The 17,825-nt window shown below is 42.4% G+C and overlaps 1 protein-coding gene across 1 annotated transcript; it reads left to right on the plus strand.

Annotated features, from left to right (window-relative positions):
• kcnk10b (potassium channel, subfamily K, member 10b) lies at positions 1–16,836 on the plus strand. Its single transcript, XM_084569513.1, has 7 exons — positions 1–160; positions 3,006–3,421; positions 10,744–10,861; positions 13,352–13,512; positions 13,777–13,969; positions 14,061–14,203; positions 15,148–16,836. Exons 1-7 carry the CDS (start codon positions 106–108, stop codon positions 15,781–15,783), a joined length of 1,722 nt encoding a protein of 573 aa, XP_084425639.1. The 5' UTR covers positions 1–105; the 3' UTR covers positions 15,784–16,836.
• Positions 16,837–17,825: the final 989 nt, after the last annotated feature.

A 17,825-nucleotide genomic window follows, 5' to 3' on the forward strand; every position in this document is an offset into this window, starting at 1 on the left:
AGATGAAGAGAAGGGATTTCTCGTGAATTGTCTATTTTTTCCACCTGTATTTTCTTGCAGGCTGATTAGATTCACCCGCGTTTTGACAGAGACACAAAAGCAGAGATGAAATTTCCACTAGAAAACCCAAGAAAACAAGTTAACTGGGACCCGCAACAAGGTTGGTGAATCCTCATCTTTTACTGCTCGACAACTGTAGATATCATATCTTTTAATGGTAATCTACACGTAAAATCCCGCGGAGAAACGTGAGACACAATCGCTCCGGGCGACAGGGATGTTTCACACACATGTACAATTTTACACATTGTCTCCACGGTTTCTTGATGAATCAGATACCTCTTTATTTGTTTCTGTGGTGCAAAAGGACAATACATATGAGACAAAGCGGTTGGGGTTTTATATTCTCCATCCATTCGTGTGCTCAGTTGTGCAATGCAGCGCTGCGTCAGGCTCTCAGAAATAAACAGCGTGAGACCGTAGGAGTTGCCCAGCCGTAGGGGTTGTCAAAATAAAAGGCAATGCCTAAAAATAATGCACATAAGAACTTTTTCTACACAACTCCATAGTTTCATAATTCCATAATTCTGTCAAGCTTCATCAGAGAGCAATTGACTCCATTACGATCGTCTAAAAAATGTGGTAATTTTGTTTGGTGTTTGCAACTACACCGGCAAAGGTTTTATTCTGAAACAATTTTTTTGCCGGAAGCTTTAGTCTCCCATGCTATTGACTCTAACTTATTGTTTCATTTCGAGGTCTCAGCTGGTGAATAAAACGCCTACAACCTGCCCAGTGCCATAGGGAATTACTGGGCCAAGTGCCAACCTGAGCCAAACCCAAAATTTCCCTTCGTGTTTACTAAAAAGTGGGCTTCATTAGTGGGAAAATAATGCTCCTGCAGCTCCACGTGATTTGGACCTGGCAAATGTTGACATAGCTGCCCCACCACAGCAGCGCCCCTCAGTAGTGTGATAAATGCTGTAGATGCAACATTAACTCATCACCTACATACATTTTCTCTTTAATGGACTTCTCCTGTGAGCATTTCCTCTGCTTTAGCCGGACATCCTGGAGCTTGCTGGAAGTGCAGGGAGTGCAGACTCAAAGAGAGAACCAGATACTATCAGATAAAAAAGCACTGCTTTCCACTCAGGCCTTATTCAATTTGCAAAAATCAATGTGAAGCTGTTTCAGTGGTTTGAAAAAGGGATTGTATATCAACACAATGCACACATGGCGCACAGCAGCAGCAGCAGCAGCAGCAACAGAAATATGTACTGAAACATCCCGTCAGTGTAGTTTTGGTTTAGAATGGATGCTTTAAATGAAGATTATAGATGTATTTTCTTTACTTAAAACAGTTTCTTATCTGAAATAGACACAAATGTGCAAGATACAGCTTTCTGTTCTTGCTGCCTCTGCCCTGCTTAGTCCTTTTACTCATTTTTTGTAACAAGATGAGATGAAAAGTAATAACATCTTTTTTGTTACGGGCTAATTTACAGTTTATTTATAAGTACACGTTATACTGAGTCCAAAAACCGTCTACACCAAATGCATCATGAAAGTCTTTCAACCACTTCACCCCTCAGTTTTAATTCGTTTTATGCTTCTAAAAATAACCACCACCATCGTAAAGGCATATACTGTAAATTGAAAGTGGCTGTTTTGCACCTTCCTAAGCTTATGGCATCACTTCGCCTTTATTGATTCAGTTGTGATGTAGAGATTTACTAACAAGATTCATAGCTCCTGGACCAGAGACTGAGACGCTTCCTGGATGTCCTTGACTCATCAGGGCAGGGTGTGTGTGTATGTGTGTGTGTGTGTGTGTGTGTGTACATTTTGCATCATATCCCATAAGTGAGACGATCCCATTAAGCAAAAGAGTGCTTCCATCTACCACATCTATTTCTCAGTCCTACCTTCAGGGGTTGCATCCTTATAGGCGCCAGGCTCCGCCCGTGGCTCGCAGGCACTCCTGCTCTCCTGACTGAAAGAAGCGGGGGCGTCAGGGGTGAAGGCCAGAGCTTTGAAAAGCTTATACAATGCTCTATGTACGTTAAGGGAATCTAAATTTGTCCGCCTCCTCAGTGCGGTTCGGTTCATTGTTGACCTACTGACGCATATTCAGAAAACAAGTGGCAGTTATCCTTCAGATGGAAAAATTGAAACATGGTTCTCTGCAAAGAGTGACTAAATTTCACCTACCCTAAGGTGGTGTGTATTTTACATATTGTAAGTGCTTTTCTTAATGTTTCCCGTCATCGCATCAGTGTGATCTTCAGGCAGTCGTTCCATTAATGCTTCTAATTTAGTCTTTTTGGATTTTTTTTTTCATCGCTGATTTTTCTGCTTCAGCGATTAAGGCAGGAGCTGCTGGGCTGTGGATCTTTACGGCTCCATTTCACAGCAACCATAATGGCTTTTAAGTGTAGGATTGAACTGATAGAAGGTCTTACTGCACTCTAGCTTTGGCACAGCTATGTTAGGAAAGAGGCTTTTTTTTTTTGGAAACGTCATACAGGCGGTAATAAGGTTTTCAATGGCTTTAAAATGAGGTTATGATTGTGCCAGCACATAGCAGTGTCCTCTTGTTATTACATGTGAAATGTAACCCATAAGAAAGCCTTACTGTAATTTAACACATATCATGCGTTCCTTTTGATTTTCTCTTTATCTATTACAACAGGTTGGTTATCACAGACTGGGACAAATGGCAGACACAGAGATCTGTAAACATATAAACGCATCAAATTAATCTTTTTAAATGAAGCTTCAAGGACTACGCACAAAGAAAACTCAGAGGATTTTTCTTAAACTGCACATCTTCTCCTTCTTTTCAAATCCACTGTGTAACAAATTTTGGGCCTTCAGCCAGCTTATTCGCCTACAAGCATCAGAGTCACAATAGCAAGACAAAGAATTGCAGTTTCTGACCTTCTAACAGCAGTGAACAACTCACCGTACTGTATGTACTAATCCAGCCTTCTCTTTCCCAGTGGCGGTCCAAACCAACTTGGTCCCTCCCAAAAAGATCCAGCCCGGCATGGTGAAGTCGAGCCTAGTCCAGGCCAGTGTGGCCACCATGCAGAACCCCATGGGCTACGACCCAAAGGCCAACGGTCACTGTCCGCTGCCGCGCCTGTCCGTCTCCTCCCGCTCCGCCAGCGTCGTGGCCAGCATGGACACCAGCTGTGACGGCTCGACCGCAGCGCTGCACTCGGTGATGAAGTGGAAGACAGTGCTGGCGGTGTTCATCGTGGTCGTCCTTTACCTGGTGTGTGGGGGACTGGCGTTCAGGGCTCTGGAGGAGCCGTTCGAGAGCAACCAGAAGACCAGCATCACCCTGGAGAAGGCGTCTTTCCTGGAGAGACACCCGTGTGTTACTTCTGAAGAGCTGGACGGCATCATCAAGGTCAGTTGATTGAAACTGAGATTTAGACAAAGTGAGATGTGGTGTTTAATATGGTTGAAAACAGGTTCCTTTTCTTGTTTTCTTCCTCTAGTTGTTTGCCATTTTGTAGCAACACGTTACATTTGATGCATCTATTCATCAGCAACAGATTAGGAAGATAAGAAGAACTAAATCAAAATGAGATGATAAATGATGAGATGCTATATGATAGATTGATTGATAAGGGAAGAAAGTCAGAGGACTGACTTTTACTGCAGCAGAATTATAGATGGTGATTACTGTCAGGGGTAATTAGAAATTTTATTGGGGAAATTAAGCATTATTTCATTAACTAGTCACATGATCTCGAAAAGCTTGAACTACTCGCTCGCTGCTTCTTTCCACGTTCAAGTTGCAATTCACTCCGACAAAGGCCACAAGCGGAAACATATCAGACTACTGAAGCGTTGCTGGAGTCCTGACCTTTTCATATTTCCTCTCCTCCTCCTCCGCTCAGCTTGGTAATAGATGAAGATGCACCAGAAATACAGGTTGCCCTTCGTCAAACAGAGCTCATTTGACTTCGCATTCACGAGACACCGGTCTTAAGTGACGTATATAAAAAACATTTTCATAGCAGCAAGTGTCTGCATGACATGTGTGTAATACGCTCACATCCAGATGCTCACATGATGAGTATAAGAAACCCTAACATTTGTTATTTCCATGCATAAATGAAGATAATGAAGGTCAGAAAAGCTGGTAAAGCTTAGAGTTGAGATCGTGGTGGTTTTGTTGTTGCTGCATTCCTAATCCGACTCTCCTACAGTCATTAGGATGCTGTCCTGCTGTTGTTTGCTGCAGAGGTGCACCCGCTGTTTTTCACTTCTTCCTCTCCAAATTCTAGCATCTGTTGCACATTTGTTTGTCCTCTAACACATCTCCGGACTATTATTATTATTATTATTGTGCTACTTTATTTAGAGGCACTTGGTACCTACATATGCATCCAAGTGCGTGGGCTGCATGCATCCTCACACCAAATCTAAGTTGAACAAACTTTCCCACTAGAAGAGTGTTGCATTAATAAATCTTTAACAGAAGCTTCATTAGGTTTCTTCCAGCAGCGTTGACGAGACAATATATTGATTGCGCGCGCTCTAAAGCTCCATAAGAACACACAGCGCTGCCATCTGTGCCCTGCCGTGGTTGATGACAGGTCCATCTTTGAGCCAGGAGTGCAATTAGAACTTCAGGGTCACCACAGAGACATCCATAATTCTCTGTGATACTACACATCTGTTGTGAATGCACCGCACAGTGGTAAACGCATCTCAGTATTACGTAACAGTGCATAAAAGTAATCAAAGAGAAATAGGCAGTTAGGAGTTTTCTTCCTGAGAGGTTCATCTTTATAGAAAATTACCTTTATATTATGTGCACCGTGGCGATTTGTGCATCGTAATTACAGCTCTGCATTGATTTTGGTGTCGGGTTCATGTGTCATTAAATCGTAATGGTAGTAAACAAGACGCCGTTTTTGAGCTTACAATAGGCAGTGATGATGGCTGCTTTGAGAAATAACTAGTTGTACACGAACGTGTTAAACCCTCAATCATATTAGTGCAATATGAATTTCCAGAGTGCTGCTTTAACGACACCCACACGTTTTAAAAGAGGAAACTAGTTCACTGCCAGAGCAGCACGGTTTCATTTACTGTAAGAAACACTTTTCTATCAAAATCTGTTGTGTTGCTCATACACAAACGTAATTCAGAAACTCAGCAAGACTTTAGTATGTTATATTTGACGTTAAAATCCATCCAAGTCTGCTTTAATTCTATAAATAACAGCATCTCTACTAGTTTCACATATATCTTACATATGAACCTGAGCACCTGTCACCTGTTAATCTGCTGACCGGGGGGCAGGCTGCCTTTGCAGTGTTACACATTTTGCCAATACAGCTTGTGAAAATTTTATCCTCAACCAATACTGTTGTGCACTGGACTATATAACAAGCAGAACTATTAAAAAAAAAATGGCATTGCAAGTTAACTGTGCGTTTTACAGTGTCAGCCGCTTTATAACACCGAGCGCTGTGATCCTTCACGTCGCTCTCTGGCACCGCACCCAAAATTACGGGTCAAGATTTAAGGTCGCTCCATCACGCTGACACGCAGAGACGAGAGCAGGATTGGAAAATGATTTGAGACGTGCCGAAGTACAGCTGGCTGAGTGGAAAGTTTGATTTGTGAGGGGGTGGAGATAAAAAAACTAGAAGCAACATCACTCAGACACTTGTTTGTATTGATTTTCAGAAAGAAAACTGAAGTACATCCAGGGACAAAAACAAGAATAAAGACAGAAATGTCTAATTAGCCTAAAATCAAAAGAGCACAATTAGTTTAAGGCGTGTGACAGAGATACCAAGAGAGAATCTTTTAGGAATAATGTGCTTTCCATGTTTTTCTTATGTAGTCTGAGAGTAATATAGACAGGACTCGTGTTAGTGCCACGGTGGGCCCCTCTGATTCTCTTAAACTCAAAATAACCCAAAGAGAGAACCAGACAAATGGCATTTAGTGTGCTCCACTTTCCACTAGAATGGCTCCATTCGATGTCAACATCTTCAACACCGCTCCAGTGAACCTGTTTCTCTCCCTCTCCACGCGCACCTCCGTTCTTTTACTCCGCCTCAGAGAAGCACCTTTTATTTTCTGCACCTTCGCGGTGCTCAACCGTGGCATCACAAAGGCCCTGTCATCAGTTTGCAAAAAATCAATGACAGTATTTCTTTAGGAGAAGTGTGGAAATTAAAACCTTTAGCGTGGTGCGCCAGGGGTCCGGAGGGAATCAATTATTCATCACACAGGGCCGGCAGTCACAAACCTCCCGCTGCTCCGAGCTGAAGAGGCAGCAGCAGAATCATGGATGAGAGTGTCTCTTGGACAAACAATCAGATTCAGGTACATGGGATAACATATAACGGCTTGTCGTGAGACTTGAATGATGGAGAGCCAAGGAGCTGAAGGCTAAGGAAGGTACTGTATTTAGAATAAATCTGACAAAATGAAATGTATTGAAAGAAAAGCATTTTTATTTGTGGTTGTCACATTTATACGGAGCCCCTAGAGGGACATGGAAGGAAAAAGGGGCTCCCTCGTTTTCCAGAATTTATGCTAAGCTACTAAGCTATGCTAATGTCATTTGGTAGCAGTTCCATATTTACTGTACATATATGAGAGTGGTATCTTCTCAGCTAGGTCCCTTCAAGAAACTGAGCATGTGTATCCCCCCCCCCCCCCCCCCAAATGATTTAATTCTACTGACTTGGGCAAAAATAGCGATTATCAAGCCACGTGTGAATCTCACCCTTTATAATAACACATTTTTTTTTCTTCTGCTGTCTCAAGAAAAGGCCTTCAGGACACACTGCTTCACAAGTACTCAGTTTGTCTGTCTGGTCCTCTAACAGGTTCCGTTATTGCCCAGTTCCCGCAGTGTCAAGCCTGCCACTCAGCCGAAGATCCTCGGTGGGGACACGGCGGCGGTGACTCACTGTTCGGCGGAGGAGTTGACAGAAAAATGGCAACCTCAGGAAGCGCGTGCGCGCGTGTGTTTTTACGTGAGGCGGGAGGAGACGATGTATTAGGACAGCGAGCTCTCGCTTCACAGCGTGCGTTGACTTATAATTTGCGTGAGTCTGGGCCCGTGCACGTCTGTTGGTCCCCTCATGTCGGCGCGAATATCTGTGTTGACCGCACACCCACTGCGCGCCCACAAAGACAGCAGACCTAACTATCTTTCCTGTTGCTGATTTAATGACTCACACTGTGGCGCGGTGCGAAGCCATGCTGTTATTGACACCAGTCAAGCCTCTGTTATCGATGACTCACTTGTCAACAAAAAAGTGTATTCACAGAGCTACCTGCAGTCAGGTTACGTCAGGACATTCAACCAACATGTAGTTATTTGTTTATAGCACAAATTACATGTTGTTCTTCGTGCCATTCGAACCACTTTGAAGAGACGATGCTGCATTATCGGTATGCCACATTGACTTGTGAGGAATCAGCTCCTCAGGTGTGTGAAAACACCAGAGCTGGAGGTGTCATTTTAGTATTGGTAGTGTGAGTGCTTCCACTTGAATCTGAAAACGTACTCCACGACAAAACCCCAACGAAAAAACAGCCTTATCCGCCATGGACCTCAGTCATCCTTTGGATCCACAATCTTTAAGCCTTCAAGGTGATCAGGTTAAAGTTACAGGCATTAGCTTCCTTTTAAAGTGCCGCAGAGAGCAGTGTTTGGCACCGTGTCACAGTTAGAGTGAGTGCGGGAGGGAGTTATAGGCCCCCACGCTGGCTGGATCGCTGCCGTCACCTGCTGTGGGGGCAGAGACACACACCGAGAGGAGAAAAATCCGCAGCGAGTTTGTTTGCTCTCTAATGATCCTGCGGTGGAGAATGTGAAAACACATTAAGCGCCCGTCACGAGCACTTGGTGGCGATCTGCAAGAATGTCTGTGGTGAAATGAAAACAGAGGAGATTATGACGCGTGAAACAAAAACACCATTTGTCCCACTAATTAGTGTGCCGCAGCACCAAGTCACGATCCCCGTGACTTGAAATGCACATAAAGAGAATTTTTCACATCTGTTGCAGCATGAACTTGGCCATGAAAAGGCATTAAACAAAAAATAGATCTCCTTATAAAGCATTCAGATACATTATGCAGCTATTTAAAGCTCTCCCCTGACTGTGGAATTAGGTTATTTGGGGTTTATTATGTAATTAGCTGGTTGATATTTTCCCTAGAAAGTAGTAACTAGCCATTTTTAGACACAAAAATCAAATCTCATTAGGGCTTGTTGATGGCGCTGAGGTAATCACATGCAGGATTATGAGTAGGCATGTGCAGCGTCGTGTCTAGAAGCGGCCTTTCACTCTTTCCACTTTGAAATGTATGTCACGAGAGTTGATACATGTTTTATGATATGGACGTGCATCTCTCTGAGAGCTTTTGGGGGGTTGCACCGCAGGCATTGAAGCTATTTCTTACCCCACTTTCCTCACGGTGAACTTCATTTCAGCAGAAACGATGTCCACCCAAAGCCCAGGCATAAAGTTCTACCCTGCAAATTTAGATGAGAAAATAAATGCTTTTCTCACAAAACGCCCATAAACAGGAGAAATTAGAGAGAACACGAGATAGCGGATTTACTATTCATGGCAGCATAATGTAGCACAGGAGGCGATCAGTGAGAATAACGATGCGGTAAATGTTTGCCTGACACTGAACAAGCTGGAGATGAAGACGAGCTGAGGGACTCGGAGTATGGATACGTATTTTTATTTATATATTATAAGATATCATAGTGCCCACTGAACGAGTTGGACTACACCTCTGTGTATGGTGGTTAAGATTCATTTTGCACCATCAAGAGGCTCAAGAAACAACAGAAGACTGCACTTACTAATTATGACATTTAAATGAAGCAAATTTTTTATTTTAGCTGGCCACAGCTGACAGGTATGATTCTTGTGCTAATTTGTTACAAACAGACATTGGTTTGTTTTATGCTCATGTTCTAAAAAGATTGGGAGTACTGCTCTGGACATCAGTAACTTGGATAGATAATTGAATTCTAGTCTATTCTATTCATATAGCATCAATAACAATACAAATGTCAGGGGTTTTGTAGCAATAGGACCCAAATGGTGGACACAGGGATGAGGCAGGAGTAGGAAACGAAACGAATTTAATGAAAACTTAAAAATTATAACAAAAGTCCAAGAACACAAACCAAAAAAAACGGGTAAGGACCAAAATGAAAACTAAGGAACACCAGGCAACAAACAGGGTAAACACAGCGGACGACTCGACGGAGAACAAGGGGAATGGCGGGGCCACAGAGGGGTGACGAGACACAGGTGAAATGAATGAGGGCGGAGCACACAAGGAGAAAGCAATCCAACAATCAAAGGGGGGAAAAACGCAGGAAATAACTCAAGACAAGAAACACCAAGGAAGAAAAAAATAAAAACAGGAAACATAAAGAAAACCCAACAGGGTCATAGGAAACACTCAAAACTCAGAACTATGACAACAAATTGTCCCAAGACACTTTACAAAACCCCGTCTGAAACCCCCCAGAACAAGCACGAAGGGCGATAGTTGAAACTGTGCAGACATCACAGCAAATGTGTTCAAATTGTTTAACAGCAAAAACATCAAATTGATGTTCATAGTAATGCAGATTTTGAGCATTTTTATTTAATTATAGACAATTCAACAAGTGGGGATGGGATGAAAAGGGTTCGATGGGATGGGATGAAAAGGGATTGGGCAGCTGGGATGAAAAATGGTTTAACAGTAAAAACATCAAATTGATGTTTATAGTAATGCTGATTTTGAGCAATTTTATTTAATTATAGACAATTCAACAGGTGGGGATGGGATGAAAAGGGTTCGATGGGATGGGATGAAAAGAGATTGGGCAGCTGGGATGAAAAATGGTTTAACAGTAAAAACATCAAATTGATGTTTATAGTAATGCTGATTTTGAGCAATGTTATTTAATTATAGACAATTCAACAAGTGGGGATGGGATGAAAAGGGTTCGATGGGATGGGATGAAAAGGGACTGGGCAGCTGGGATGAAAAATGGTTTAACAGTAAAAACATCAAATTGATGTTTATAGTAATGCTGATTTTGAGCAATTACAATTTGTTTAACACTAGACCATTTTGCAAAGTAACAACACAGTATAAGACAATAATGCTGGACGGATCTAATTAATTGTGATTCAATCCACATTGCTTCCTGCCTGGGTTTTTACAGCGTTATAACATGCAAAGGAATAATTTAATTTCCCCATCTAACTTACATTCCCGTCCCCCATTTTCAGCACCTTCTCCAAGGCCTTTTCTTCTCCTCTTTCATTCTCTTTTCTTCGCTATCATGAAGCAACCTTCCAGGTTGATGATGAAGATAGTCATGCTTGATCTACCTCAAGGGTGTTACACAATACGTGGCAGGTGTCTCGCATGAATGCACAACACACACAACAGACACTTACACACAGAAAGATTGATCGGGTTAATATACTTTCTGTGTTCACTGTGCACACATGAGGTGGCCTGCAATCATAGCCCTGAATTCCTCTTTTTGTAAGACTTCAATGGCCAAATGGGAGCCAGGTGCTATTAAACGTTCTGTCAAAACTGTTTTTCCATCCATGACTGATTCGTCATTGCTTTCAGTCGTAATATCAGGCTGATTCGCTTAGATTCAAGTGTTTTAATCATTCTGATTTTGACATTTTCCTCTTCCCAGCATGCCATAGATGCTGCGAATGCAGGAGTGAAGCCTTATGGAAACACGTCGTACAATTCCAGTTACTGGGACCTGGGCAGTGCCTTCTTCTTCGCTGGAACTGTCATCACAACAATAGGTAAAACTAATGCTCTAACAGAAGTTAAATATATTTGAGGGCTTACATATGTTTAATAAGAGGAACAATGATGCATTTGTCTCATTTTCTGTTTGATAAATTAGGGCGAAACCCCAAAATACATGCACACCATATTAAATGTAACAAGTCTCTCGTAAGTCTTCAACAAGGATTTCACCAAGAAAGTTAAACAGAAGAATGTGATAATATGACTTGTTTATCAGTAGATATCAGTCATTAAACTGTACCAGTTTATCTGAAGCCTTCAATAATATTTTTACAAGTATAAACGATAAGAATAAGAATATTGTGGGTGTAAAATATATAAATGAACCAATAATCTGTGCAATAATTGAACTCAGTTACATTTTATTTAATTATAGACAATTCAACAAGTGGGGATGGATGAAAAGGGGTCGATGGGAAGGGATGAAAAGGGGTTGGACAGCTGGGATGAAAAATGGTCGAAGGGATGGGATGAAAAGGGTTGACATAAAGAGGCAGGAATGTGTAGGCAGATGATGGTAGAGGAACCCAGGGGTTGATACTCAGGATGGGGGCACATCTCAGGAAGTGGACTGGATCCTTGTCTCCTAGTTCCTGTAATGAAAGGGGGAAGAGGAAAAAAAGAAAAAAGAGGGATGGAGAGGGTAGGGGTTGAGAACTGAGACGAGTCAAAATGATGTAACTGAATGAATACAGGCTTTTATTGCAACACTTAAAACTTAAATTAACACCTTTTCCAAAACTGTGGAGGCAGAGAGGACACACACTCATGCCAAAATAAATCATAATTACGATGAAACTAGGCCACTACCTACGGTAAGAAGACAGCCAAGAAAAAGCCTGACTCACTTTTTGGACAAATAGGCTTAAATAAATAAAAATAGAGGGGGTGGCACCAACCTACTACCCTAGTGTTTATGGACAAACTATATCTGTTAAAGTGTGTAGGGTCCACAACCTGACACCACATGTTTGTAACTAAACGTGAGATACACAAAACCCAGGGCTGACAAAAAGATGACACTACTGGTTTGAAGGTCAGCACGACTGCTGCTTTTGTGGCAGGCCCTGAACAGAGACTGGACAGCTTTTTCCAATTAACAGCCCAGTTTGAGTCCAATCCATAAGCCGTTACCTACGGAAAACAAAGGAGGGAGGGGAAGACAGAGAAAGAGAGAGAGCACGGTAAACACACACAAAGTATACAATTAGGTGTCCCTGCACGTAGCAATGACTATAATGGAATTTAAATCAATTTAAGGCTAGAAAACAAAACTGTACTCAAAGTCAATGGGATTGCTCCTAAATTTAGCAGCCTGTTGGTCCCTGAGCGTACAAATACAGAGAAAGAGTTTTTCCAAGAGGGATCGATAATTTTTCTATTCTTCTTCTTATTCTCCTCCTTTTGAAATTGCATGTGTGTTGTCCACAATCTTTTATTGCATATTAAAGGATATTATGTTCACTCATTTGTGTGTCAGTTGTAGTTGTTTGTTGGCAGTGTTTGCTGCTCCCTCGGCCAGGTCAGTCCTGAAAAAAGACATTTTTAATCCAAGTAAGGATTTTACTGCCCCTTAAACTATGTAAACAATACTCCGAACTGTCTAAATCCTTCTGTCTCATTACTGCCCTCAGGTGAGTTTTACAAACCGATTTGTCCTCATAAAGTACTGTGAAATTATGCAAAACCCAATCAGAGCAGGATTAAAGCTGCCATTCTTTTGAAAGCTTGGTTTTGCAACACGACATTAATAATTCGTGACTGAACGCAGTTCTGTAAAAAAAACAATGAAAGTGGAAATACTTTGGGTGCCTGGAAGCTTTGCTTAGACTGAACTAATAGATATAGTTCCATTTAGAAGCCATGACTGCAACATCAAATCTGACGCATTAAGGTTTCTATTCAATCTATTAACTGCATGTACCATTATGTGAGTGTCTGGAAAATGTCCCTGACCTGTTATTTTGCTTTAGTAAAGAGATCTAATTAACTATGGCATTTCTTGCTGAGCAGAGGCTTTCAATGAACTCATTTACCTGACTGCACAGATAAAGATATTTATTTTGAAATATCAGAATTGGTCATATAAGAATATAAAAATGTATGTGGAACTCATATTGGTAGCAGCAGGTTGAAATGGGAAGAATTGGGTAAAATATACTGTGTCTCCTGTCTCCCTGGCTTCTTCTTTACCTCATCATATCATTGCATGTCACCATAAGGCCATTATTAATGCAATTTTCATTTAAGCACAACCGGATTATCCTCTCTGTAGGAGTCTGTTTACCTCCGACCCATGCTCCAGGAACTGAGAGGCATTACACAAGAGATTCAATTGATTATGTTGCATAAGAAAGTCCTGATTGTCTTGTGCTTGTCATCACACTCGCCGCCTCTTCATTGCCCCGCATTGCATGCGTGGTTCCCGTCTATTCTTTTCTGACTTTTTTCTCTTCTTTGTCGTGCTTCCAATCTTTCAACAGGTTATGGAAACATAGCTCCAAGCACGGAAGGCGGGAAAATCTTTTGCATCCTTTATGCCATATTTGGCATCCCTCTCTTTGGCTTTTTGTTGGCGGGCATCGGAGACCAGCTGGGGACCGTCTTTGTGAAAAGCATCTTGAGAGTTGAGAGGATATTCAGGGTGCGTTACAAGTATCACAGTGTATTGTTTTTTTTTTGTTTTTGTTTGGGTGTTGTAGTGCCTTTTAGGTTTCTGTACTACTGCATGTGTAAAAAGCTCCAAATGTGAGGATTAGTTTTATTTTTAGAATGTATTTTATTAATATTTTTCAATGGGACGTTTAAGTACGTTCCCTTTGTTTAATCTGGAGTCATTTATCACCCAAGAGGATTGTTTTTAATTGCTTGTGTTAGTTCTAACAGCCTCTCCTCTTTGGATTCTCAGCAAAAACACAGACAGATCAGTCAGACAAAGATAAGAGTGACGTCCGCCCTCCTGTTCATCCTGGCGGGCTGCATCGTCTTCGTCACCATCCCTGCTGTCATTTTCAAACACATCGAGGGCTGGACCACTCTGGAGGCCATTTACTTTGTTGTGATCACTCTCACCACAGTGGGAATAGGAGACTACGTGGCAGGTAGGGCTCTGCGACAGAAGGGCTGTTTTGAAACAATCTGCTGTTGTTTTGAACATCACCACTCATTTCTCGTCATCCCGTTCCACTCCAGGTGGAAATCGTATGATCGACTACATGAAGTGGTACAAGCCTCTGGTGTGGTTCTGGATCCTGGTGGGTTTGGCGTACTTTGCAGCCGTCCTCAGCATGATTGGAGACTGGCTTCGGGTGCTGTCTAAAAAGACCAAAGAGGAGGTGGGGCTTATTTGATTATACTGGTCAGTATTATATTAGAAGGTACAGAAAATGAAGAAGTCTCTCAGCTAACGCTTCCTCTGCCCCTTCTGTCTGTTTTCATACTTTTAAATTAAATTATGCTTAGATATCATCAGAAGGCTCTGTGACACCATGCACTTGCTTGAGATCTTCAAGATGTAGCTGGTTTTTAAATAGGACAGTCACTTCTCTAAAAGAAAATGTGGAATAAATCTGTCCTTTTATTTAGGTTTTTACTAACAAAGACCACGCCTTAACTGATGCAAATAAGTTTATTGTTAAACATGGATAGAGGGATGAGAAGGATTGAATGGTATGGGATGAAAAGGGGTCCAGGGGATAGGATGAAAAGGGTCAAGGGAAGGGATGAAAAGGTGTCAAGAGGCTGGGATGAAAAGGGGTGAAAACGGGTTGAGGGGATGGGATGAAAAGCGGTCAAGGGGTTGAGGGGCTGGGATGAAAAGGGGTGAAAACGGGTTGAGGGGATGGGATGAAAAATGGTCAAAGGGATGGGATGAAAAGGGGTTGAAGGGATGGGATGAAAATGGATTGAAGGGAAGTCATAAAGGGGGTGGAATGTGTAGGCGGATGATGGTAGAGAAACCCAGGGATTGATACTCAGGGTGGGGGCACATCTTGTCCCCTGGTTCCTGTAATGAAAGGTGAAAGAGGAAAAAAAGAAAAGAGAGGGATGGGAGGGTGGGGGTTGAGAACTGAGATGAACAGAGAGAGAGAGAGACTTAGGTCACACTTTTATAGGTAAGTGCGGGAAATAGAATGATATGGGGCGTGGTCTAGTTCCTGAACTTCAGCTATAATAACTTAAATAACTTAACTGTTGGTTAGGGACCACCATTTTAAAAGATATAAAACAGTCATTAGTTTCTAGTCATTCCCTGATCCTTATTGCCCTGCTGTCACAGGTCGGGGAGATTAAAGCTCATGCAGCTGAATGGAAGGCAAACGTACGAGCAGAGTTCCGTGAAACGCGACGACGTCTGAGCGTCGAGATCCACGACAAGCTCCAGAGGGCCGCCACCATCCGCAGCATGGAGCGCCGTCAGCTGGGCCTGGAACAGCGGGCCCACTCCCTCGACATGCTGTCTCCAGAGAAGCGGGCCATGTTTGCTAGTCTGGATGCCGGCCGTTTCAAGACTTCCTCCCAGGAGAGCATCGACACCAAACTGAACAACCTGAGGCTGAAGGGCGCCTGCTATGACCAACAGGGGAGTGAGCAGACGCAACAGACAGCCTCTTCCTCAGAGGAGAATCTCAACGTACGCTTCGGATCCCTCACCAAGCTGGCCAGGCGCAACAAGAACCGTGATATGCGGAGGAACATTGAAGATGCTCGTCGAGCGAGTGTAATCGTGAACAGTAGCAACCCCATGCTCGGGGAGGAGAGGAAAGAGGAAGAAGAAAATGGGGAGCCAGATGAGGAGAGCGGAGAGAGGAAAGAGGGAAACACCAGTCTGACGAACCTGTCACAGTACGCGATGGAGCGCAGCAAGTTGAATGGGTTCATACCAGCACAGGCCAAAGGCAGTGAGAATGATTAAGTGTGGAACTGAACAACATTTCAGCCATAGACAAGTAATGTAGAGACTGAGAGAGTGAAGAGTCCTAGCATGGTCCTTTAGGATGTCAAGATATGTGCCTTTCTGTTTCCTATGCTTAGATTGGAACTGCTCCCGGGAAATTCAGTCATCGTGCCATAGCCATGGGAAGAAAACGTGTTGCCAAAAAATGAATACAGATACAGAGGAGGCTGTAGTTAAAATACCTCAATGTGGATGTTGCTGTGGAACGGGCTACTTAAGAAACTTTCATTTCCCACTGGAGCTGCCCTGCTCAGCTCTCCTGTCTTTCAGCCCTCGGGCTCTTTTGAGACTCTTGGGCACTGACCATCTGCTCATGCTCTGTCTTATTTTTATTTTTTATTTTTTTAACAATGTGGGCGGGACAGCTAGAGGAGCCAGATTCATGTCATTCATCTTCAGACACATTATCGATCGTCTATTCGTCATCTCATACTGTGGTGACTATTTTAAGCCCAGCTGCCTGCTGCAAAGGGACCGCAACGTTAAATGAACAGAGAGTGGGAGGTTGTTCTTGCTGGATCAATAGACAGTATATACCCATATGACATGTCCAACTATTCCTACATTGTATGTGGCTTTGAAAATGTAGCCTGAAGATAAAAAGCTATTACATACTAAGAGCTTATGAAAAAAACTATTTACAGTGCATGGTTATTAAAACACAACCATAGCAGTAAAATTCACATAAAATAACTAAAGCTTGGCTTTATCAGCTGTAATAATGTGTCTTTCTGTTTGAACAAGATGAGATGTATTGTCTTTTCCACGTGTACAGTTGAAGAGATGCATTTCAGTAAAGCTTGCCACCACTTTCTTAATACATACAATACAGGCGTACAGATTGTCAGCAGTGTTGAATACAACGTGACATTCACGCGATCACAAATGTGTTGCGATTGCTTAAATGAATTTTCAAAAAAAAAATGAATGTGACACTATTGGTTTTGTATTCACCGAGCATGTTTGGATATATCTACTCCTTTTTTCTATGAGTCAAGCACCTCAGTTGTATTTTCCATTCAACTGTAAAAAAATATGACCTAAATAAGTTATTTTTTTGTATTTCTTCTTCTTTTTTTTTTTTTTTATAACAAACATTGTTTCTGAAAAAAAATCTTCACATTGTGTTTTCTTGTAGCTAATAGAGGTTTATTCACGGTCCATTTGCAACTCTATTTGCATTTCACATACAGGTTTCTTTTCGTTTTACAGAATTAATAAATGTGCCACTGGTGTGCTTTGCATGCGTTTCTCAAAGTGAATAAGGGTGCTTTCACCCCTATATACTTGTTGCGATTCAGGGAGTAATATGACTTAACCATGTTTTGGTTATGATGTTCACAGGGCAATCGAAGCAAAGCAATTGAGAAAAGGTTCTGACATGCCCTGAACATCGAATGCTTGGAGGCAGGTTTGAAAATTGTGCAGGAAAAAATGGATTTCAGGAAACATTTCAATCAAAAATGCAGTTGTGGGCACTGGCATCTGTTACTGTTGTATGGTCCCAGTGTATAAGAACAAGATGTTCACTTTGATTGAGCATCTAGGCTAGACGTATAAAATAACGCTTTAATGTAAATGATCAAAAGGTGCTCTGCTGCTGACAGACGCCTCAGAAGGAGAAGACACGCCCTGGAGGCATACAAAGACCTATTGACCCAAGAGTTTCTCCTCCACTGCTTTGGCTAAGTAATTAAAAGAGGCGGCCAAGTTGGTCCGTGGGTAGCGTATGTTCCCACTGCAGACAAAACTGCTCCAGGAAACAACTGCAAGCGGGCTAAGACCGCCCTCTCCATAGCCGCTCTCAGCTCGGTTGATTTGTTGCTGTGTTCGCACAAGCGCAACCGAACCGAACTGAGGGGGAAAACGGTCCCTGTGTCGGAGCAACAACCTAGGTGTGAAAGCACCCCAACGCATTTGCTTGTTCTAGTGGCCCGCTGATCTAATTGCTGCATTAACATTCCCATGACCATGACCTGTGACATGCTGTGTACAATTTA

Source organism: Chelon labrosus (genome assembly GCF_963514085.1).
Source record: "Chelon labrosus genome assembly, chromosome: 20".
Classification (NCBI taxonomy): Eukaryota; Metazoa; Chordata; class Actinopteri; order Mugiliformes; family Mugilidae; genus Chelon; species Chelon labrosus.

Coding starts and splice junctions, on each gene's coding strand:
- kcnk10b (XM_084569513.1), top strand. CDS start 106: ATGAAATTTCCACTAGAAAACCCAAGAAAACAAGTTAACTGGGACCCG. Junction 161..3,005: donor TAACTGGGACCCGCAACAAG/GTTGGTGAATCC, acceptor TCTCTTTCCCAG/TGGCGGTCCAAACCAACTTG. Junction 10,862..13,351: donor AACTGTCATCACAACAATAG/GTAAAACTAATG, acceptor ATCTTTCAACAG/GTTATGGAAACATAGCTCCA.